The sequence below is a fragment of the Cervus canadensis genome, chromosome X, assembly GCF_019320065.1.
Source record: "Cervus canadensis isolate Bull #8, Minnesota chromosome X, ASM1932006v1, whole genome shotgun sequence".
Classification (NCBI taxonomy): domain Eukaryota; kingdom Metazoa; phylum Chordata; class Mammalia; order Artiodactyla; family Cervidae; genus Cervus; species Cervus canadensis.
Window position 1 is genome coordinate 25103190 of NC_057419.1, and position 24332 is coordinate 25127521.

General features: G+C 39.2%; 1 protein-coding gene across 2 annotated transcripts in view; it reads left to right on the forward strand.

Moving 5' to 3' along the window:
• Positions 1-24332, forward strand: part of PHEX (phosphate regulating endopeptidase homolog X-linked) — a 196015-nt gene that overhangs the window by 168262 nt on the left and 3421 nt on the right. For both annotated transcript variants that reach the window (XM_043459539.1, XM_043459540.1), the window contains exons 17-22: positions 1124-1178; positions 7388-7455; positions 9679-9809; positions 16564-16629; positions 17661-17765; positions 21771-21847. In XM_043459539.1, coding sequence (XP_043315474.1) covers positions 1124-1178; positions 7388-7455; positions 9679-9809; positions 16564-16629; positions 17661-17765; positions 21771-21847 — 502 coding nt within the window. The remainder of the gene's footprint in view (positions 1-1123; positions 1179-7387; positions 7456-9678; positions 9810-16563; positions 16630-17660; positions 17766-21770; positions 21848-24332) is intronic.

Genomic DNA, 24332 nt, shown 5'->3' on the forward strand with positions numbered 1-24332 from the left:
TTTATATTGTACAATGCCAAAACAAATACAGATACAAGAACTTTTACTTGAGCTATGGAATCACCAAAATTATAGTTTGTATTTTCCAGCTTATACATGAGTATGTATTTTCTTCTTGTCAGGATGGTGGAAACACTGCATAAAACTAATTCAGCAGGTTTTATTTCATTTCTTACTACATGTGCATTCTATCAACAATCTCTACCTTTGGTATACTGATGAATAAGGAAGGGCTGAAAGGGAAAAAGACCGGGGTAGTCCTATCTTTCCCTTTCATGTCATCATTTTGGTGTATGTGGTTGCCTAATGCAGTGAAGTAACAGGAGTAAGATAGAATTCTTATCTAATAAGATAGAATTCTTATTCACGTTCTTAGAATGCCACTGCTGCTTTTGGTGGTCAAAGCAAATTCTGGTTCCAGTTGAAAGAGCCCTCTTGTGGCTGTCAGAACCCCCACCTATTCAGTCCTAGATGTAGCATAGTTAACTTGTGCTCGCTTTGAATTTTGCTGAACTCACACGTGTTGTGGGTCTATCAGAGTTCTGTACTTCCAGGGAGCATCTTGTATGCTGTGTGCAAATAGAGCATAACAGAAACTGTGGACAGAAATGTCGTGCATGGCTCCTTTACTCACAAACGTGCTTTATTGTCCCCTTGGTCTCCACTTCCAAAATCACATTCAAACATAAAATTGTTAAGCCTTTCAGACAGTGACAACAGAGCGTTAAATCCAATGTGAGGTTCTTTTGCATGGGGCCCTGTGTGACTGCACTGGTTGTGCACCCATGAAGCCATCTCTTTCTGTGTCAGGGGAAGCTGCAGGACAGCGGGAAGCCTCTTTCATGCCCTGTGTCTGAAGGAACCCCTCTCACAGCAGCCTGCACTACTGCCCATAGTGTATCCACACAAAATGGTTTCCTTGAAACTGATGGAATGCACTGATTTCAGACTCGGTTGAATAAATATCTTAGAGGCAGTTGGATCTATTTGAGGGCTCCCAGCTCCATGAGGAGTACCTTTCTGATGGGCCTTTGAAACTCCAAGGCTAAAGCTACAGTCAGGTATTTATCATCAAATCAATCTCTATATCCCTTACAGTCATGTTTGTTTGTCTTTCTCCTAGGATTTCCAGCAGGAGAACTCCAGAAGCCTTTCTTTTGGGGAACAGAATATCCTCGGTAAGTAAACTAATAAGAGAAACCAGTTACTGACAGGGAAGGAAGAACATGATGTTTGGCAGAGCACAGAATATAAAGTAAAAAAAAAAAAAGCAAAACCAAACAAAAGAAAGCATGGAACCCAGCATGGGTTAGTCCCCATTCTCATCATGTTAGTTGTTTCCTGATGCTTGTTACCAGGTTGTATGACTGGATAAGAAAGCTAACCTGTACAGAGGGAGCTTTCATTTGTTATGCATTTGTTTACTTATGTATTGATGCATACTGGAAATACGTGAACCTTAAAGGACTGTTGGGATTTGAGTTTCTGGTGATGGATTTAAACCCATTCCAAATGGAAGAAATGATGTGAAAAAAGGGAAGAAGATTGCCTTTAGAATAGCAAAGAGTCTAGTTTGGCGAGTCCAAGTGTTGTTTGAAGGGAAATAGTAGAAAGGAAGTCTGGAAAAGGAGGTTGATGTTTGATATTGGAGTGCTCTGAATTCCAGTAAGGAGCCTGGACATTAGGCAATAGAAGATACTGATGTTTTTGAGCAAGTAGAGATAGTGAAGTTTGTCTTTAGAAGCATAATCTGGGTAGCTATACAACAGGTCAGAAATGGACAGTGTATGGAGTTAGGGATTTCACTTTAGAGGCCGTCAATACCAACTGACTGTAGACTCATGTAATTCATAACTTCCAGACATAGTGGGAATTCTAATAATCATTGTCAGTTATATCACCACTTTTATTATGTGCCTTTGCTTGCGCTGATGCTTTAATGCACGAAAAATGTAGTCTTGATTTTAGTAGTCACTTTTATTTTGGTGACAATTTGAATATGATTCTGCAGGTTAAAAAGATATAGGATCACATACGTATGTAAATAAGAGAAATACAGTGGCAATGTTGTTATTTGGGCTTTCCCAGAAGCAGATTCTGTAACAAGGATTCAAGTGCAAGTAGTTCTTCTCAGAGGTGACACCAGGAAATACCACCAGGGCAGTGAGGAAGTGGGACAGGGAAGAAAGGAAACCAACTAAGTGTGTCAGATGAATTTTCTATGATGGTCATAATGAGTTATCACAAATGAAGTGGCTTAAAACAATGTAAATTTATTAGCTTACAGTTCTGTAGGTCAGAACTCCAACCTGGGTCTCTCTGTGCTAAACACAAGATGTTGTTAGGGCAGCATTTCTTTCTGGAAGCTATAGGGAGGAGTCTGTTTCCTTGCCTTTTCTGGCTTCTGGAGGTGGCCCACATTCCTTGGCTCATGCCGCTCTTCCTCCATCTTCAAAACTAGCAAAGTTGCATTACTCTGACCATTCATGCATTCATAACCACATCTCATTCTGGCTCTCCTTATCTGCCTTCTCCTCCACTTAAAAAATTATTTATTTTTGGCTACTCTGGCTCCTCGTTGCTTCAGGAGGGCTTTCTCTAGTGGCAGACACCAGGAGATACTCTCTAGTTGTGGTGCACAGGCTTCTCATTGTGGTGGCTTCTCTTGTTGTGGAGTATTTGGCTCTAGGCGCACAGGCTTCAGTAGATGTGTCACATGGGCTTAGTTGCTCTGAAGCCTGTGGGATCTTCCTGGATCAGGGGTCAAACCTATGTGCCCTGCATTGGCAGGTGGATTCTTAACCAATGGGCCACCAGGGAAATTCTCCTTCACTTTTTTTTTAAGCCAATTATTACTGTGGGCAACTTGAATTCATTTCTGCTGGAAAACTGTAGAACAAGCTTCAGCACAGTTTCATCTCAGGGGCAAGGGAGCTGGGGTATTTGTTTTCCAACTCACTTTCCACAACTGATTGAAGGCTGCCACTGGGTGTTTTAACTCACTGGCATTGCCCTGCATACGCCTAGAGGGCTCTGGTGGCTAGAGAAAGCCCTCAGGTAACTAGTTTCAGGTGCTGGCAGTTAGAAGCTGTCAGATTGGTGTGCTTAAAAATAGAGAGTGCTCAGGGACAGGATCAGGCACCAATAAAGCCTCCCATAGGGAAGCACTGTCATTAGCATACATAAAATTGACCAGTTTGGATGGACAAAACCCATTCATGTCATCCCAGGTTTCAGCTGTATAGTTTTCATCAGTTTAGTTCAGTCGTTCAGTCGTGTCCAACTCTTTGTGACCCCACTTCCCTGTCCATCACCAACTCCCGGAGCTTGCTCAAACTCATGTCCACCGAGTCAATGATGCCATTGAACCATCTTGTCCTCTGTCATCCCCTTCTCCTCCTGCCTTCAATCTTTTCCAGCATCAGGGTCTTTTCCAATGAGTCAGTTCTTCGCATCAGGTGGCCAAAGTATTGGAGCTTCAGCTTCAGCATCAGTCCTTCCAATGAATATTCCAGACTGATTTCCTTTAGGATGGACTGGTTGGATCTCCTTGCAGTTCAAAAGACTCTCAATAGTCTTCGCCAACACTACAGTTCAAGAGCGTCAATTCTTCTGCACTCAGCTTTCTTTATGGTCCAACTCTCACATCCATACATGACTACTGGAAAAATCATGTTTTGACTAGACAGACCTTTGTCGGCAGTTTTCATCAGTGTTCAGACAGTTTTAACCAGTGTTCAAATATTTGTAATCAATTTTTGTGTTGTTAAGATTAGAAATTTATATATATTTCCATAAAGTTAAAGACAGACTAAATATTTGCTAAGCTTGCTTCAAACTAAAGAGGGTCCTAGAATTTTTTGATGTTGCTTATCATTAGCAGTTAAACTGATCTGTTATTGTGGTTATATGCCTGGACACTTGGACATAGTCAGGTTGGAGTTTGAATTTATTGATCAGTGGATATGTTTATCATGTCCATGAGATGATTTTCTGATATAAAAGTCAAAATCATAGAAACTTAGGAAATGTTGATGTTCACCTTTATGCTGAGCGAGAGAAATTTTTTTTTTTCCCTAGGGGTTCTATGTTTTGCACTGAAGTCATCCATCCTCTGTTAAGATATCCATTCAATAATTATTAAGCATCTTTTGGACACTCAGCATTGGAAATATGGTGATGCTGTTGAGATGGGAATCACAGTGTAGTGAGATGGGTTCCCATATATCCATCTCTTCTAGATGGATCTCCTCCAGATCCAATGAGTGGGTATTTATTCTCTCTCCTCACACTGGTCAGCTTAGCCCCCTCATGAGTGTTGTGTCTAATTGTGGTGATATCAACAAGCTGAATTGTTTCCAGAGAAAAAAATCAGGATTTTAAATGGCCTAGGACAGCATATTCCAAAGTGTGTGTCCCATGAAGTAGTAATGGAGGTGAATCGTCCTTCCCTTCCCTTTCTTTTGGAGAATCACAGTACTTAGCAGCGTAGAAATTCCCAAGAAGTTCTTCAAGAAAAATCTATCTAAATGTGTTTAATTTTTCCTCCCTTTTTCCTGTGTTTTGGAAATTGCTGGCCTCGAATTCATGACAGATGAGAAAGAGTTGAAAGAACTTGAGAAGAGTACTTGTGGGATAACCTCATAAGCATCTTCATGTTTTTGAAAGAAAGTTAGGGTGGCAAAATCATTTAGTAAATTTGGGGAGGTCAGAGGGTATTCATCTAGAACATCTTGTACCACCACACCAGACCAATAGATAGAAGAGAGATTCCAGGTCAGCACTAGGGAGCGCTGTTTTATCTAGAACTACTCAAAGAGGGAATGGGCCGCTTCAGAAGGGGATGAGCTCCTGGTTATTGGGCATGCCTAAGAAGAGAACTCTTAGGACCATTTGAATGGGTTTTTGTAGAGGGGACCTATGCCTCTGCTAAGGAATTGAACTAGATGACCTTAAAGCTGCTTGTAACTCTGAGATTTTTATGAATTTCCACGTCAGGCATAGAGTAGCCTTTGCTTGATGACAGAGTGAGATCACAATTGCTTTGCTGTTGACAGCAAATCCTGTGCATATGTGAAACCCATTGGGTGGTGAGAACAAAAGAGAAACTGAGTAGGTGGAAAAATTGTCATCTTTTCCGTTTTATTTTTGGAAGGCTAGATTTTCTCTGCAGGAGTCTTCTTGTTTCTGGCCAGTCAGTCACATTTTAAAAGGCATACGAATTTATTTATTTATTTTTATGACATGCTAATTTAAATAATGTCCATTGATAAAATGAAAGATGCAAATTTAGTGTTATGAAACATTATCATTGTCAGGCTTAGTCATCTAAAATTACTTTTACTTTTTGTCTCTTGTCCAAAGGATTGTGATTATGTAACTGAGAACTGAAACTTACAATGATTCAATCATTTTCTGAATTCTCTATTACCCTTTGTGAATAGGAAGCTCGTTCGAGCAGTCCCTCTTAAGGGACATTTATTGCAGAGCAGTTGCTATAAGCCCCCATGGTTCATCCCTTAAATTCATCCAGTCAACAGCATTGACTGAGGGCTGAGTACTATTCTTGGAGCTAAGAGTCCTGGAAAAACGAAATGTTACAGGCTGCATAGTGAGAACTACTGCTGCAAAAATTAGCTCTATATAGAATCACAAGTTTGTCCCACCCTGCTTTCATAGCTCTATGATTGAAATGCATCATTTTACTCTTACTTCTTTAATGAAGGTTTGCAATGATGGAAAAACAGTAGGAAAGCATTTTTTTTTCAAATGCAAATTACCTTGCAGGAAAGAAATAACAAAGGAAGGAATTGCCACCAAGGGGAAAAATTAAATCTTGCAGCACTTCCTTGGGTATAGTTGTGACAAGCAATTAGCATGTTAAGGATCATTATGTCCTGTAATAACATGTTGCTTCAAATTTCTTGTTCCTTCCACTTATAGGTCCTATCTGGTGCTGGGTGATTTTGATGTTGCATGTCAGGAAGCAACTGTGAAATATTTTTGTATAATTACAAATCTCAGGAAGAATCCTTATAACAAGGATTTAAAGTTGTCTGTAATCCTCATGCACACATTGAATGACTAAAATAAGTAACTTGCAAGAAATGGTCAAGTTAATCAGTTAGTTAAATCATTGTTACTCATTTACCGTGTCCTAGATCCAGAGAATTTAGCAGCAATCAAATAGATAAGGGTTTTGTCTTCAGGGAACTTTTAGTTGAAAGAGAAGATCCCAGACATATACATAGGGAACCCCCTTACTGATTTCCTGATATATCATTTATATGTTCTCTTTCAGTTACCTATTGCTATGTAACAAAGTGCCACCACTGCTAGCTCATGATTCTGCAGTTTGGGCAGTACTTCAGTCAAGACAGCTTATTTCTGCTCCATGTAGTATTGGCTGAGCAGCTCGACTGGGGCCATGGGATCTAAGATGACTTCACTCACATGTCTGGTGCCTTGGTTAGGCTGGCCCGAATGGCTGGGCTTCTCTCGTCCTTTAGATGTCTCTCAATGTTTGGCATCTCTCACTTGCTTCACTTGGCATCTCCAGCTCATTACTCCAACTTCTTTACATTGCAACTGACTTCCCAGAGGGCATAAAAATGGAAGCTGTAAGGCCTCAGCCCAGAAGTCACACCTGGCCCCTTGCACTGCATTCTGGTGGCCACAGCAAGTCCCGAGGGCCGTCCAGTTTCAAGGGGAAGGAAATAGATCACCTCTTGGTGGGAGGCGGGGCACACGCATTCAGGGTGTGTGGAACGGTCAGCGGTCGCCTTTGTAGGTGAACAGAAATACTCTAACACCTTTTCCAAATCTGGTTCAGGCTTCATAGTCTTTGCTGTCCGCCTGTGAATTTGTCTGTCACAGAAGCAGAGGAATGTGACTACCTTTGAAAGCAGGGTGATCCCTTTTAATCTCTGCTCTATTCCTGTTTTATGTCTACATTTGGAAAACAATTTAACTTCTAAGTCTATAGTGATTTTTCAACAGATGAAAAATAAACAGTATGTTTACTGACAGGATCTTCTCAAAACCTGCTACTGCTTTGGGTGTTTATAAATATAAACTGCAGCTAGAGTGGGTATATATACCCACAGAAGCCTCAGGGCTGAAAGGGACTTTAGAAACCATCCCTTTCATATCCCTGATTTCACTGGGTAGAAACTAAGGCTTATATATGCTCATAGTGACACCATTAGAAATGATAGTTTCTTTGTCTATTTCAATGACAAGGATGTGTTTACTTTTTTTTCTTATTACAATTTTGTGGATGTGGTTAGTAGAAAACAGATTGTCTTGGCTTTTCATTGAAAAAAAAAGAATTATGCTCTGACATTCATGCTTATAATTTTAACTCAATTATATATTTATGCCATAGATCTCTGAGTTATGGTGCTATAGGAGTAATTGTTGGACATGAATTTACACATGGATTTGATAATAATGGTAAGTACCGATTCAATGTATAAGCTGATGCTTTTATGGTCATGTTGATGATATGGATGTTAATTGTTGCTATTATCTTTGGAGAGTGACATTGTCTTAGACTGAAGATTATCCAAAGCAGTATAATTGCTGATTGAACACTTCCCCCCATGTCTTGTTGTATTAGCTTGCAATAAATAAATAATTGTTCCTGTTGGAGATGGGGTAGAATTAAAACAGACCTTGTAATTTCAATGAAATTAGTTTTGCATTTAGATCTGAATTGCTGTAGCTGCCACAGTAGTTATAGGAATGACTTTATAGCTTCTCTTCCTTTCTTTATTCACCATTTTGAGATACTCTCCCTGGAGGTGTGAGCTCTGCTCTGAAGATGAGTATACATCCTGCCAAGTTAGGACTCAGGCAGTTAGGACTCTGAAACTTGGCTAACTGATTCCTTTACACTATTTCAAGGCTTATGCAATGTTTAATCTCTGTTTTCCTCTATGCTGTCATGTATTCAGAATTTCTTTTAGAAAGTCTGTGTTTTCCTGATAATGCATAATATAGAGTATGGTGTGTATCTTGATGACATAAAAGCTAAAAGAGCAGAGTATTGCACAAACTAAAGAAATGATTGCCCTTTGAAAGTCATCATTTTTAATCAGAACTCCTTTCTCATTTGGGCTTACCAGGTGGCTCAGTGTTAAAGAATCCACCTGCCAAGCAGGAGATGTGGGTTCGATCCCTGGGTTGGGAAGATCGCCTGGAGAAGGAAATGGCAACCCACTCCAGTATTCTTGCCGGGAGAATTCCGTGGACAGAGCGAGCCTGGCACACAGTGGTATACAGGGCAGACTCAGGAACTGCCTAGCCCAAGGCAGCACTGTTTAGAGGGACCTCTTTCTTCCGTATCTGTGAGATCTCCAACATCCTTTCCTGGATGTCTACCCCAGGGCCAGAGACCCTTTTGGTTCCTCTCCTTCTGGATAATTCTTTACTCCCAGCAGCTTTCCTTAATCACCAGAGTTTTTTGCTCCCCTTGCCACCCCTCCCTGTTGAAATGTAGCTGCCTGGGAGTCACCTGAATCCCCTGAGCTATATTTGGGTTATCTGAGAGGAGAGTCTTAGCTAAGAAACAAAAGCCAGTAGTGGTCTCTTGGTTCTAGGCTTTTTTTTTTTTCCCCCTGGGAAACTTCAGTATAGTTCTCCCTCAGAATCTTCTGGCAGCCTTTTGGACAGAATCTGAAGACGGCATTTCATTCCATAACCAATACTTAGAAGAGTGCATTGCACAGTAACTATTTAATGATCACTTGGTTAGCGGGTCAAGGACAGTGACTCGGAGCTCTCCAGGGGTGGGGGGGTTGGGGTGGTAGTGGCTTGCAGCCTTGCTGAAGAGCTCTGGGTCATTTTCCTTAACACCTTTGCTTTGGGGACTTTCTTCTAAGCTCACTGAAGAGTTCTCTGTGTAATTAAATTTAAACCAATAACAACCTTGAGTATAAGAGATAGTCCAGATATACCTAGAGGGTTTTTTTTTTTTGAGGGATGCAGGGAAAATGAACAATGAACCTGTAGCAAAAAAGCATGTATAACTCATCTTTATTTCCATTGTGTTTTGGAGATTTCCATTCTTGTTCCAAGTTCTCTTTTTAGAGCAACCTTCCTTGTCAGAGCAGGACAGATGGGCCTTCCATCTACACTGATGGCTGTGGAATGATTCATAAGAGAGGTTTTATATGTCTCTTGGCTGCTGGCAACTTGGAGGAAACACGATCCTTTTAGCGCTGAGTCAGGGGCTGTGGTCTCAGGGTGTGAGTGACTCACCGAGGCTGTTCCTATGGATCATTTGGAATTTCACAGGCAGCGGTGCTTTGACTCCTTCCATGGGCTTTCTGAAGGCAGCCATTTCATTTCATAATTTCGAGAATATTTGGGGTCAGAGTGGGTAGAAACAATCTGAGATTGGTCAAGAATGGTACATGCCATAAGTTGATAAACCTTAAAGTATTCTTGGTTGCTTAGAAGTAAAGAACTTCCTCAGACCTTTTTCGCCTTTCCTCACTTTTTACCATTAATTAACCTGTGACACTGGAGAGAAAGCAGGAAGTGCTTCCAGGAGTGGTCCCTGATGCTGAGACTGTGTTTTCACGGCTTGTAGAAGTAAAGGAAAGGGAAGATGAAGAAATTTATTTGTTTCCATAAATAATGCAAATATATTTTAACTTTCCTTTTGGCCAGGTCGAAAATATGATAAAAATGGAAACCTGGATCCTTGGTGGTCTATGGATTCAGAAGAAAAGTTTAAAGAAAAAACAAAGTGCATGATTAACCAGTATAGCAACTATTATTGGAAGAAAGCTGGCCTAAATGTGAGTACAACTGCAGTGAAGGGGACATGTTGTGAGTCATTTTTCCTCATGTAGACACTAGCTTGCTTTCAACCATTGGTAGTCAAAATGTGTTTCCCAGGCCAACAGTGTCAAACTCCCTGGGGAACTTGTCAGGAGTACAAATTCTTTAGTCTTAATTCAGACCTACTGACTCAGAATCTTGGAGTTGGGGAGTGGGGGTGTAGGAGTGGGTGTGAGGGTGGGGCCTGGTAGTCAAGCGTTTTGTCTTTTCATAAGCCCTCTGTTGATTCTGATAGAAGCTAAAGTTTGAGAATTATAGGCCTAAACATTAGTCTGTTCTCCTAGATTCAGATTAGTATAGAAAACTGTGTAGCAAAGATAAACAATAAAATTCTCAAAAATCTAAACTCTGTGTCATTAAAAAGATTTCTTTCCAAACTGCTGCTTAGCTTTAATTCATTGAAAAAGAAATCACCAATTTAAAGAGGGAATAGCAACCCACTCCAGTATTCTTGCCTGGAGAATTCCATGCACAGAGGAGCCTGGTGGGCTACAGTCCATGGGGTCTCAAAGAGTTCGACACGACTGAGCACACATGCCACAATTTGTAAAAATTTTTGAATTTGTTTATTTTTTGTTGAAGGATAGTTGCTTTACAGAATTTTGCTGTTTTCTGTGAAACCTCAACATGAATCAGCCATAGGTGTACATATATCCTCTCCCTTTTGGACCTCCCTCCCATCTCCTTCCCCATCCCACCCCTCTAGGTTGATACAGAGCCCCTGTTTGAGTTCCCTGAGCCACACAGCAAACTCTCGTTGACATGCCACAATTTGAATTAATAACTCTGAATTGGTTAAGAGTTCTTAGATAAAGAAGTTTGAGCAAAAATATAACTTTTAAAATGTTGATTTTCTCTTATATATACTTATATGCATTCTTATAAAGACACAAATGTGATTTTATACATGCTTTTTCTGTGTGAAATATTGTTCTTTTCCTTTTTTGTCTTCACCTCTACCTCCTTCACCTTTCCCTCCCATCACTTTTATCTTCCCCACCTATAATCCATCTCAATAACCCTGATACACTTTTTCCCCATGCTCACATAGAGATACACACACACATACGCATACACATGTGTGTACACCACGCACCTGCTTTTACTTCATTGTTTTCAATGGCTGCCTAAAAGTCCATGGTGTGAATGTACTCTTAACACAGTGGTACCCAACCATTTTGGCATGAGGGACCAATTTCAAGGTAGACAGTTTTTCCATGGATGGGGTGGGGGACGTGGTTTTGGGGTGATTCATGTGCGTTACATTTATTGTGTACTTTGTTTCTATTATTATTATATCAGCTTCACCTCAGATCATCAGGCATTAGATCCCAGAGGTTGGGGACCCCTCATCTAACACAGCTGACTAATGTCTTGTTGAGGGGTTATACTGTGCCTCCAATTACTCCTCCATAATAAATGCTGCTGCACTAAATGCTCTTATTATGTGTGTATATATATATTTTTTTGCCCTATAGGATAGTTTCCTACTGTTCCTAAGATGTTATAATATTTCATATTTGTACCAGTGATGTGTGGAAAAACATTTATGTATTATTTTCTTGTCAATTTATGAGAACTTTAAAAAATATTATAGATGTTAAAATTTTATCTGTCATTCATATTATAGTATTTCCCCCTCAGTATATTTCTCATCCATTGTACTTTGTATATGGTATTTTTTGACAAACAAGATTTAAATATTTCCATAGAGCCAAAAGATACCTCTTTTAAAAAACAGTTTATGCATTTCTATTCTATATCATATATGAAGTCTCCTAGCTTTTCTGGGAAGGATATTTTTTTAAATTGTTTTGTCATTTTGCATTTAAATATTCATGCATGTGAAACTTGTTTTGCTATGGAGTTTAAAATGAAAGTTCACTTTTATCTTCTTCCAAAAGGATAAATTGATCCAGTATCACTGATTAAAATATGTTTTTTTTCTTACTGAATTGAATATTTGTGAAATATTAGAATCTCATATATACTGAGATAAATTTTTGGTTTATATATTCTAGTCCACTGATCTACTTGTTGATTTCTGTACCAGTGCATTTTTACTGTGGCTGTATGGATTTTTCTGGTATCTGCCAACATAAGCTCTCCCTCACTGTTCTTTTATATGGTTGGCCATTCTCAGACACTTACACCTCTGTATAAATTCCAAGATCCTTTTACCCACTCCCCAAGAAAATCCCATTATGATTCTAAGTTGTGTGCATGTGTGCTAAGTTGCTTCAGTTGTGTGTCTGACTCTTTGTGACCCTATGGACTGTAGCCCGCCAGTCTCCTCTGTCCATGGGATTCTCCAGACAAAAATACTGGAGCAGGTTGCCATGCCCTCCTCCCAGGGGATCTTCCTGACCCAAGGATCAAACCCACGTTTCTTGTGTCTCCTCCATTGGCATATAGCACCACCTGGGAAGCCCAAGATTCTAAGTTAAATCACATTAAATGTATGTAATTGGCATTTCTGTCATAGTCCTGTTGTTCAAGTATGTGGTATATCTTTCCATCTGTTTGGTTTTTGTTTCAGGCTTTCAAATACAATTTTACAGTTTTATCTGTGTTGTTTATCTCATGTACATTGTTTATTACTTCTTTTTCCTTTTCTTATTTTGCTGGTTTGATCAGGTTAGCTTTCATTCCCTTCCCCCACTATTAGTTTTTTTTTCTTGTAGTTTTCCAGTTGCATTTTCTGTCCCTGCTTTCATAATTATAAGACACAGATTTCTCTCACGGTATTTGACAATGAGACCAATAATGAAGAATTGTTGGTAGGTTATGGGTTTGCATGAAGATCTTCCTCTAAAACACTGTGAAAACTGTGTGCTCCTAATTTGTCTAGTCAAGGGCACAGCACCTAAGAAAAGCAGGAGACCCCACAAAACCAGGGTAGATGGATGTATGTACACGTGGTTTCCCTAGAGTCTCTTGGCCCATCATCAGTCAAGCATGTCCTCTACCCAATAACTTCCTGGGGCTGGGAAAGCACCTGAAACCTCACTATGCCTCAAGTCTAGTCTACTGAGCTATATTTCACCACTCCAGAAGAATTCAGGTAAAAAATTCCATGCACTTTTAAAGGGAATGTTTATAAACACTGACTTGGTTCTGCTGGTTATTGATCTATGTACAGCATAAGGGAGACCACTCCTTATCTGGGACGTGAAAGCAGAGTCTGTATCCTTGAGTCTATATCTCTAGCTCCTTCATCAGTGCCCTGGAAAGTCATTTCTCTGCCCATGTATTTTTAAAATGTCTACAACAATGTCATGGGAAGACCTAAAACAGATACTTCTGTGTTTCTGTTTTCAATTCAGGGGTTATCACATTGTGAAAATCCATCTAGAAAACTAGCAAAGTATTCTCTAAATTAAACAAAAAATGAAAAGAATAGGGGAAGGATTCTAGAGTCAGACACAGGTCCATATTTTGGTTCAACCAATCGTAGGTTGTAAGTTTTTTTGAACTTAGGCAAGTTATTTAACATTCTGGTGTCTCAGAGACTTCATCTGTGAAATGGGTTACTATTTTTTTAACTCTTTATTATTTTGTCATAAGAATTAAATAACTGAGATAACATAAAGCACTGGCACAATGCCTGCTATGCAATAAGTACTCAATGAATTATGCTCAATATTTCTAATACTTTGTGACATACTCGTAGGTACACCATCCCAGGGGAGAACAAACAATAGCGGCTAAAAAAACCCCAACAAAACCAAAAAAACAATAGAAGAGTAATTTTCTTGGAGGAAGGGAAAGCATATTTCCTGGCGATTATTATATACAGGCATGGAGATTAGACTTTACACTTGGAACAAATTTCATCCTCATAATGGTTTGAGAGGTGTTCATATTACTAGGCTATTTTACATATGAGGAAACTGAGGCTCAAAGAGATTAAAATCCGTGATAGAATCTACATTAGAGCTTACATTGGTATGACTCCAAAACCCCTACTCTTCTTACCATATCATTCTCTTATTTTACATCATTTGAAACCTGGGTGATGCGTTGGGCGGGGACTGTTCTACAACATCCATATTGGCCAAAGTGTCAGATACCGAAACTGAATTCTGACAAATGTGTACCTTTGCAACAAGGACGCTAGAAAGGGCATGCCCATCTCAGTATAAATCCATTCAATCGTCAGAAAACAGCTTCGGTCTCATTCCCTGAGAAGAAGGGATGGCTTCCTTTGTGGATATAAAGGGCCATGCTGTATTTTTCTAGCTTCATCTGTGAAGGCAAGTCCTCTGTGCCTGAGTTATTCTTTGCTGTGGACTGGGGAGGAGGGGGGAGCTCCAGTGGAGCATCAGAGAAACAGGCCCTTAGCAGTCGATGAGTCCTGAGAGGCAAAATTGAAGCCATACGGTCTACCGAGTTGGTCAAGAGTGGGAGGAGCCTGAGGGGTAAAACTACTCCTCAGACTTCTAAAAGAAAAGCTTAGAGGAACAAGGAAGGAGATTCAATTTGAGCTGGAGTGGTTAGAAACAGAAGCAGTAGAGTCAAAAGGAGTTAAGACTTGAGAAGGTAACATATTATGGAGCAAAGGCTCTGGGCAGAGATTACTTGAGTTCGAATCCCTGTGAAATGTGAGTTTACTGTATCCCTCTTAGGTCAGGTCCAATAGAACAGAGCCTGAGAAGGGGTTTCTTAGATAAAGGAGTCAGCCACAGAAGTAGTTTCAGGAGAAACCTATAAGGTGACGAGGAAAACATGCTGGTTTCCGAAGTTTAGCCTCAGTCTCATCCCTTAGAGGATTCTGGAGCGTGAGTTGCATCACAGAAATTGTTCAGCCTGGGATGAGGGGCTGGACTGTTCTAACTGCACGCTGAGAGGTAACTGGTATCATCTCCCAGCAAGCTCCAGGGGAGTGGATTCCCCTAAGCTAAGCTTAATCTTCCTCAGCCTGTAGCAGTTGCCGGGATGGGTTCACAGTCCTGGTGGGACAGGGTATCTGTTGCAGCACCAGGTGACACCTGTGACACACACTCTCAGCCTTAGAGTCCTCATTTGTCAGGCAAAGGGTGGTGATAGCGGCACTTGCCTCACAGGACTGTAGTAAAAGAAAGATGCTAGGTAAAGCAGGAGTGCTAACTTTTGGGGACTGAAGCTAGGAGGATCCTGGGTGATTACAGAGATGAGTGTTTTCTGAAGATTTGTTTTTATTCATGGGTATTGCCTGAAACCCAGGTGTTTGGGCTATCTTAAAAATAAGGAGTTGTTAGGATCTGTAGCTTGAAAATTTGGAACTATGTGTATTAGTCTCCTATTGCTGCTATAACAAATCACCACAAACTTAGTGACTTGAAGCAGCACAAATATATTATTTTGCAGTTCTGTATTTCTGACTCAGGTCTCAGTGGGCTCAAGTCAAGGTGTCCACAGGGCTGCTTTCCTTTCTAGCTGCTTTAGGAGAGAATCTTTTTCCTTGCCTTTTCTAGCTTTTAGAGGCTGTCCACATTCTTTGGCTCCTGCTCCCTTTCTTCTTCAAAGCCAGCAATGACTGGTCAGGTCTCGTCACATGGCATCACTCTGACACACTCCCTCTCTTAACTTCCTTTTCCTCCACTTATATAGACCCTTGTAATTAATTATACTGGACTCTCCTGGATAATGTAGACTAATGTCTCCATCTCAAGATCCTTAATGTAATCATATTTTAAATGTGCCTTTTGCTGCAGAAAGTCATCTTTTTACAGGTTCTAGGGATTAGAACATAGACCTCTTTATTATTATAGGGCATTGTTTTGTCTATGATACAGGGATTGGCAAACTTTCTGTCAAAGGCCAGACAGTAAATAACTTTGGTTTTGTGAGTTGCAAGGTCTCTGTTGCAACTACTCAGCTCTGCCACCATAGGAAGCAAACAACCACAGACAATATGTACTTGAATGAATGTGCCTGTGTTCCTGTAGAAGTTGAGCTATAGACACTGCACACGCACGAGACATTATCCTTCTTTCTATTTTCTTGCAAACCACTGAAAAATGTAAAACCCAGGCTTGCCCTGCAGCCTGTACAAAAACAAGCATGAGGTTGGATTTTGACTTGTGGCCGTCTTGGTTTATAATACTTTTTGTCCTAGCCTATTTAAGGGTTTAAGAAATAATCTTCAAGTGTTTGGAAGAATTTCTTCACTGTGCTTGGCTGGTTGTCATACATATTGCAAACCTTGACCTTGTGGTCTGCACTTCTTCTATTGGATTTTTGTTCCCAATGAGAACTATCCTCTTCTTAATTTTTCATGAAAATTGCTGAAGGTAAAATGGTAGTGGTTGGTCTTAAAACCTTATTCCTGTGTGGATGGTAGATTTTTGGAAACAGAAGCTCACTAAAAAGAATATTCAAGTTATGTGAGTTAATCAGAGAAAATAATCTGTATTTTGACATTTCTATTTTTTCCCATTAAACCAGAGTCACTCAGAATATGTTAACATTTTGTTGGAGCTGGCTAAATTGGTGAGAATAGAGAGATGGGTGAGAAAGAAATGTGTAGCATAATAAAATCGAAATTAGATTCAGGAGTACCTTGCTGGGGTTCGTTTGCCATCTCACAATATGTTATGACTACCTCTGATGTATTGAATGCAATTTTCTCCTTAATATATGGCACTGTTTTCTTGCTATCATATTTATGCCTCTTGCTGAATGATGGTTGGCTGTGAAACTCTTATTTTTTCTTTTTCTTTTTGTTAGGTGAAGGGGAAGAGGACGCTGGGAGAAAATATTGCTGATAATGGAGGGCTGCGACAGGCTTTTAGGGTATGCACCGCAATGTTTGCTGTGATTTTACAAATTAAGCTATAAAGTACCATTTGGGTGCACCTCAGTTTACACTACAGAAATTTTCTTGAGGAGTTAGATTTCTATAAATTCTGTGAATTTCCGTAAATTGAATTATATTTCCCCATTGACTGTTATATTCTGTTATATGAGTAGAGCTGCATTTCTTTCCTTTTTCTTTTTGGAGAATAAAGTCACCCTAACAGTAATGTTTGTTATTAAGAATCATGTAGTTAAAAGATACTTTTCAGAGGATACTTTTAGTGTAGTCTTAAAACATGCTACAGAAATCTTGCGGCTAGGTTTGTAGGTATTTTCTTTGAGTATACTCTATGCAACCCTCCTTACAATTTTCTCTTAAAATACTAAGCTTCTAAATTACAGTCAGAAGCTAGTGTTTCACATATAGTGGGCCAGGTAGGAGTCCATAATAATGTTTTCATTATCCCCTGGTCCACGGTTAAGCAAAACACATAAGGATGATGTAGAAAGATATTCATAAAGCTATATGTATTCAGTGTCAAGAGCAAGCTATTATTCCGAGGTTATATTCTTCCTCTAATTCTAGTTAAAATATATTTTAGTTTATAAAATGATGGTGATCGAAGATTATAGTTTTCTCGCTTACCTGGCAAAATAAAAAAATTTGCTAATAGATTGGTCCCAAGATTTATTTCCATAGGGCTTGCCATTGTGTTAGATTTGTTTGTTCCCTGGTAGGAATAGAAAGAATAGCTTTTTTGGGGGGAGGAAAGGATGTTACTTAACACGTGCCTACTTTGGCCCAGCTGCTTTGGTATCTGTTGAGTGAAAGGTCTTTTTGCAGATGAACCTGTCTCACTGTTAAGCAACACACCATTGACTTGCGTTTCCAGGTGTTTGTTTTCTTAAAGGAAAGCTTGACAGGATACATTTTGCACATGGGGGAGGATATAGTTAATATCTGTACTGGAGGAGAGAAGAGAAAAGCCATTATTGCAGAGGGTCATCTTCTCTACTTCTCTCCCCAGGCTTACAGGAAATGGATAAACGACAAGAGGCAAGGAGTTGAGGAGCCTCTCTTACCAGGCATTGAATTCACCAACAACCAGCTTTTCTTCCTGAGTTATGCTCACGTGAGTAAGACTGAGGAAGGGGCCTCAGAGATAAAATGTGGGACTTTGGCTTGCTTCCTGGGTCAAAGGTCTAGAACAAAAGTTTAATGACATAACTTTTGATTTTAGCTGAAATTGTATCTTGTTGCTTATTGTCTGGATAAATTTCATGTTCTTCATGTTCTATGCGATATAATTAATTAACTGATTGAATCAAGGCTTATTGGTATTTTTTTATCAAGTGAGTTACCAGCCCTGTGGTGACTCACTGGATATTTCTTTAGTATATAGCCTGACTTCTTAATGTATTTGATACTATTTGTAACCATTTCTAGTGACTCATTCTCTAGAGTCTTTCTTGGTTCTGTCGTTTCCTGCATTTCTCCTCCTTCACCTCATTTGCTGACTTGATCCCACCACTCTCAACCTGGGGGGCCCTCAAGTCTATGTTCCCAACTGCCAAATGAACACGTGAAGAGTACTAGAGCTGAAAACAACAGCGGCAAAGGTGAGAGGCATAGCTCCCTTTTGCGAGTTTAATGGGCTCTCTGAGCAGAAACTGAAAGAAGATGTGCCCTAAATAAGGCACAATTCTGAGTTCAAGTATCTGGCCAATGATGCAAGTGCCAGTTCTTTGTTATTGCCCTAGTTTATGTCACAAATATGTGACATTTTTAAGCAAGTCTGGGTTGGGTAGATGAAGTTCCTGATGCCTGGCCTCACAGTGGGCAAATCTGTATCTGTATGCTCAAAACTAGGCAGAGGTTTTCATCAATACAATCTTTTGTTCCTAAGTCTTTTCATTCACTCCTCAGTAAGCTCATTAATTTCCATGTCTGCTTCAGTTGACTCTGGTTAAAGGATTCTCGTCTGCCTGGGGTCTGTTATCTCTTAAAGTTGACATGGCAGCACCAAATAAATGATCATTTATCAACCTGACCTCAGCAAAAGTGTAATCAACAACAAAGTGACTCTCCTTTTTAGTTCTCCTACTTCTATCAGCATACCCTCACCATCAGCCTTTGGGTCTTCCTGGTTAGAAAACCTGGACTCTTAGGTCTTATTTGATCTCTCCATCCTCATTTATATGACATGTGTCTCAAAAGCTGATGTTTCATCCCATTCACTGTTCTTCAGATTCAGCCTCTTTCTCCCTATTACCCTGTCTTGTGATCTGTAGACTAAGCCTCCATCTCTTTTGCTTTGAATTATCCCAACAGCCTTATGGCTGAAATACCATTTTTATTTCATAGCTGACCTGCTGAAAGAACTGCAGTGGCTCCCAGGTGCCTACCACATTGAGACCAAATGCCTTTCAAAGTTCTCCTCAGTCTTTTTTTTTTCTCCTCAGTCTTATACGACTCTACCCAACCAGCTCTAAATCCTCGTAGCTCCACCAGACTCACCCTTAGCTGGGCAGGTGTCCTCACTTCCACTCCACAATGTCATGCTCATCATTGTCTCTGGTTTTGCTTTAGATTTGCCTTCTGCAAAGTGACCCTCTTTGTACTTCTCCCCTTCAGGTTATTCAATTCCATCTTTACCATTTAGGATCTGTGTCAAGTTTTACCTCTTCCACATCTTCCACAAGCTTCCCTATGGATTCCAGTTCTCATTAAAAAAAAATCTCCAACTCCTTTGCACTTACCTTCTTTACTATGCAGTTACCTTGTTATCAAAATGTTGAAGATTTTTATCTTCATAGCTCGTGTATTTTCATACACCTCTTATTTATCTCCATAGCATCCAACAAAGAAGCTGGGTATATTGAAGACACTTGACGTTTTTAGACGAATTGCTTGAAAAGGATGAGATTAACACAGTTCAATTAAGGAGACTTTCTTTTGGTTCAGTACTGGGTCAGATATCCAAAATAAGCATGCAAATATAGATAGAACTTTCTGGAGCAGGGATTGGCAAACTCGGACCCATGGACCATATGTTGCCTGCTGTATATTTTGTATTGGAAAACAGCCATGGTCTTTACATTTTGTTTATGGCTGTTTTTGTGCTACAGTGCCAGAGTTGAGTACTTAGAATAGAGACTTACAGTCTGCAAAGCCTAAAATATTTATTATCTGTCCCTTTACAGAAAATGTTTGCTGTCCCATGCTCTAGAGGACAAAGTACAAGGTCCGTCAGTTCTTATTTAGGTTTTTACTTACTTACTTAAGGTCCATCTAAGTAGATGAAGTAAACTAACTGATATTAACGTTACAGTCAGTTTTGAAATGTCTCCAAATAAAATTCCAAACTATGTATGACTTACTTTAAAGAGATTAAGAAGAAAAATGGCAAGTGATTTTATATTACTAATGAGAAATTTCTCTTGGACCTTTTCCCTACTGGCAGAATGAGATTTTCAACCTTTTGTACACTGAAACAAGTCTGCTCATAAGGAGGAAAATTATTTTGTCTCCTGAGAAGGTACTAGGATAACGATAAGAACAAAAATGTGTTTTTAGAAATCTCTTAAATGATATATGAAGCAAAGACAGTACTATATAATAATGCAAGAGGAAATAACATTAGAAAAAGTGAGGTGGAATTGATTGTGAGAAACAGCTTCACCTTAGCTAGCTTCTGAGGAAGTTAAGGACTCCCATTACAGAAACATCTTTAGAGTCAAATTCAGAACCACTGTGATGGATGGTTTATCTACTCCAAAAGCAGTAGCATCATATCACCTTTGCTGCTGCCTCTATCCCCGTAGTTTCTGTCAATTTTTCCTTATTCTTATCCTTCTTCTTTCTTCTAATTGCTCCTCATTCAGTAGACATTCATGGAGATCCTTCCTGGGGCCCATAAATAATCTTCGAACTAGTCTCTCATTTCCTCCTACTCCTATGCCTCTGCCAGATAAATCTTTTGAAAATATATTTTTAATCACCTTCATGCTCATTAACAATATTTAAGTATTGTTAAACAAGATTGGCAATACGTTAACCTAAATATGTTAGCCTCTTGCTCAGGACTTGCCCAGATCAGAAATCTGGCCCCATCCTCGCCCTTCCCTGGTCTCCCATTGCTGCCCACTATGCACCACACAGTCCAGCCAAGCTGAATGTCTTGTTTTTTTCCTCTCAGATATGTCTTTGTTTCCATTTTTTCCTCCACTTGGAATTCCCCCCATCATATTCATGTGTCCTAGTTCTATTCATACTTCAAGCTATATCATATTTCAAGATACACTTCAAATCAGGATTAAGTAGGTTATGGTACATGAATAAACAGTGCAAGGAAAAGTTTTCTTCTTGTTCATATTCCATGTGTGACATGGGTCAGCAGTGGGCCTCTGCTCACAGTTACTACTCAGGACCTGTGTTTTGGAATCTTTATCTTATAGGGCTTCCATGGTCACTACAGGAGTAGGGAAGGAGTAGGGAGGAAATGTGCACTGCCCCTTAATGTAGCATCCTAAATTGTTTTTAATACTCTTAAAAGTTCTGCCAGATTTTTAAAGCTTCCCCAAGGAAGTGACATATGTCACTTCTGCTCACATTTCATTGGTGAGAGCAAGTGATCATATAGCCATGCCTAACTTCAAAGGGGATGGAACAATGTCCTCCTATCCAAGGCCTGAACTAAGATGAAGCAAACAAGGCATCCAGCGTGCAAAATCCTTCCTGCTTATGACCATACTCAATAATGGATGAATGATTCATTTTACTGATTCAAATGAAATATGGTTAAATTTGATAATGGCTATTCCAAACATTATGTTAATTGAATGAATACGTTGGTTGATTCCTGGACACATATGCTATTCTCTTCATTTAAAGCATTTGTCTGGAAACCTGTCTTAATTTACTCAAATAGTGAAAGTATTCACAGTGATAAAACCTTCTACTCTGAGGATTGGAATAATAGATGTTACTACTGATGAAGGTTTATCTGATCTACTAAAATAGCTTGTCATCCATTGAGTCTCAAATTACTCTTCATGTGATTTGAAGCAGTTAAGGCAGTAGACAATGTGTGATTGAAATGGAAGCAGAATAATCATTGGGATGTTTTTTCTTCTAGGTGAGGTGCAATTCCTACAGACCAGAAGCTGCTCGAGAACAAATCCAAGTTGGTGCTCACAGCCCCCCTCAGTTTAGGTAAATAGGCATATGGGTGACATGAGTTTTTAACTGTGCATCTCCACTTCCTCTCCTCCCCAGCCATCCCAGGGGTCTACAAATAGGTGATCTGAAAAACAGCCTGCATTGTGAACAGTGATAGCTTCATTTCACAGACCAAAAAAAAAAAAAAAAAATCTGGCCAAATAGAAACTAAGAGTCTTTTCTTTAATTAGTAGGAAGCTGGTTTATACAGTATTCTCTCACCTAAATTTTTGTCGTAGGCTTTTGTACACACCTCTAGTATCAAGAGATCTATGAGATTGTACAAGACTCCAAAGGTAATTTAGAATCCAAATTGTAGCTTTAGTATTAATTCCCACTTATTATCTTCCAGTTTTTGAAAAGCAGCAATCCATGGGTGCCATGAGTGCACCATGGGTGCTCCATAAACTGGCATGTTTGATTTACCCAACCACCTACTTTTTAAAAATATTGACCAAAAAAGTCTTTTTTTAGATACAAATGAGCTCTTATGTACTGTGCCTTAAAACACCTAGCGCTCTGGTTTAATTTGTGTTGTAGAATATCCTATTTAATGCCTCTTGTTCTTTCATGCAGCCAGCCAACAGACATGAATGAGTGCCCGCTTACAGAATAGCTCTGAACACAAAGGAAGATATATGGTGGCATTTAGCTATTGTAATTCATATCTAGAGGCAAAAGCTTTACGTTTTAGCTTTTAGTTTGAGTCTTTTTTTTAAACAGTTGCTTATATATGAAAGGAAATGAATTACCATCTTAATTGTCAGAATGTATAAAATATTAAGTAAAAATAAAATTAAGATTACTATTACCTACCCCATATTAAGTTTCTAGCATAGTTTGAGGGAAATTTTCTGTACTAAGGGACAGAGTTATAATAGTAAATCCAAGAAACACAGTAATTTGTATTTATTTGTTCTTTGCTTAGAACATATTATTTCTTGGTATCTTTATATATAATGTTTACATGAATCCATTAGCATATTGTAGGAAAGTTATCTAAAAGTTCGATATGTTGAAATGTTATTCCCAAAACCTTGCCTTAGAAATTCTTCAGAAATTGACTCTAAATTACCCCATAGCATAAAAATCTAATCACTATGTTAGAAATTCTCCCCCACTGAACTAAACTGTCAAGAATGCTGACAGTCTCTAATAGACTAAACTGTGCTTCCACTGACAAATGATGCAGATAAAATCACACTGTAGATTAATTACTCAACAAATGAGTTCTTAGAAACTAAGTTCCTCTCACTAACTTGTTGCCAATAATGTTGGATTTTAACTGATAATTTTCAGAGTACACTTACCTGTCAGCTAAATTTGATCCTTAACACTTGCCCAGGGTGAATCATACTGTGTGTGAAACCTGCATCCCTCCGTGTGTGTGTGTGTGTGTGTGTGTGTGTGTGTGTGTGTGTGCATGTGCACTCAGTTGCTCAGTCGTATCCCGACTCTTTCATCCCAGCTGACACACAAGAGGTTATGGGGGTTTCAGATTACAAGCCGATACATTCATTCAAATGCCCACAGGAAACAAAATCATTAGGGAAGAAAGAGTCATTGACCAAGAATACTGTCTCTAGTCAGCCTTTTGAACATACAGTTGAGTAAGAAATAGATGACGGGGGTGGTTTTTTGCTAGCTTGTTAGTGATGTCTGCACTAACTGTAGATTTTGAGTGTAGCAGAATTCACACAATGGAAATACCACTTTCAAAAGGCAGGTACAATCAAAGTGCTGAGTAGGAATCTGTAGTCTTTACTGCAGTCAGGCAGGGAACTTGCAAGAACACCAGATTTTGGAGCTAACTCCAGTAAAGCATTACTCATCAGTAGCAACTAGACACCGTTCATTAGTTTACTGTTGCATGAACCAAATTCTAGGTAAATATGAGCCTGCAAGCATAATAGGAATTTATAGAAAGTGTTTCTGTGGATTGAATGAGTTCTTTAAAGATAATTTAGAGATAGCAACAACATGAATGAATCTTACAGACATAATACTGAGTGAAAGAAATCAGAGACAAAAGAGTGCATACAGTATCATGCATTGATGTGAAGTTAAAAAACCGGTAGAATTGATCTATGGCCACAGAGGTCAGACTAGTAGTTATGCTTGGAGGTACTACTGTTAGGGCATACACGGGAGCCTTCTAGGTGCTGAAAATATCCCATGTCTTGATCTGGGTGGTAATAACATGGCTGTATACATGTGAACTCAATGAACTTTACATTTTAAATGTGTATATGCTACATCAGTTATATGTTCCATAAAAAGTTAAATTAAAAAATAGAAAAGCTAAGTGTTGGTAAATTGTATAGCTTGTAGGAATTTGTAAATTTATAACAATGTACCACCAGATATACAATTTATAGGAATTGTAAACCCTACAGTTTATAGGAATTTAAAGATATTTGAAAGATTAATAGCATTTGTCTGGTTCTAGTCTCAGCTCTGTTAATTTTCTTGGAAATCT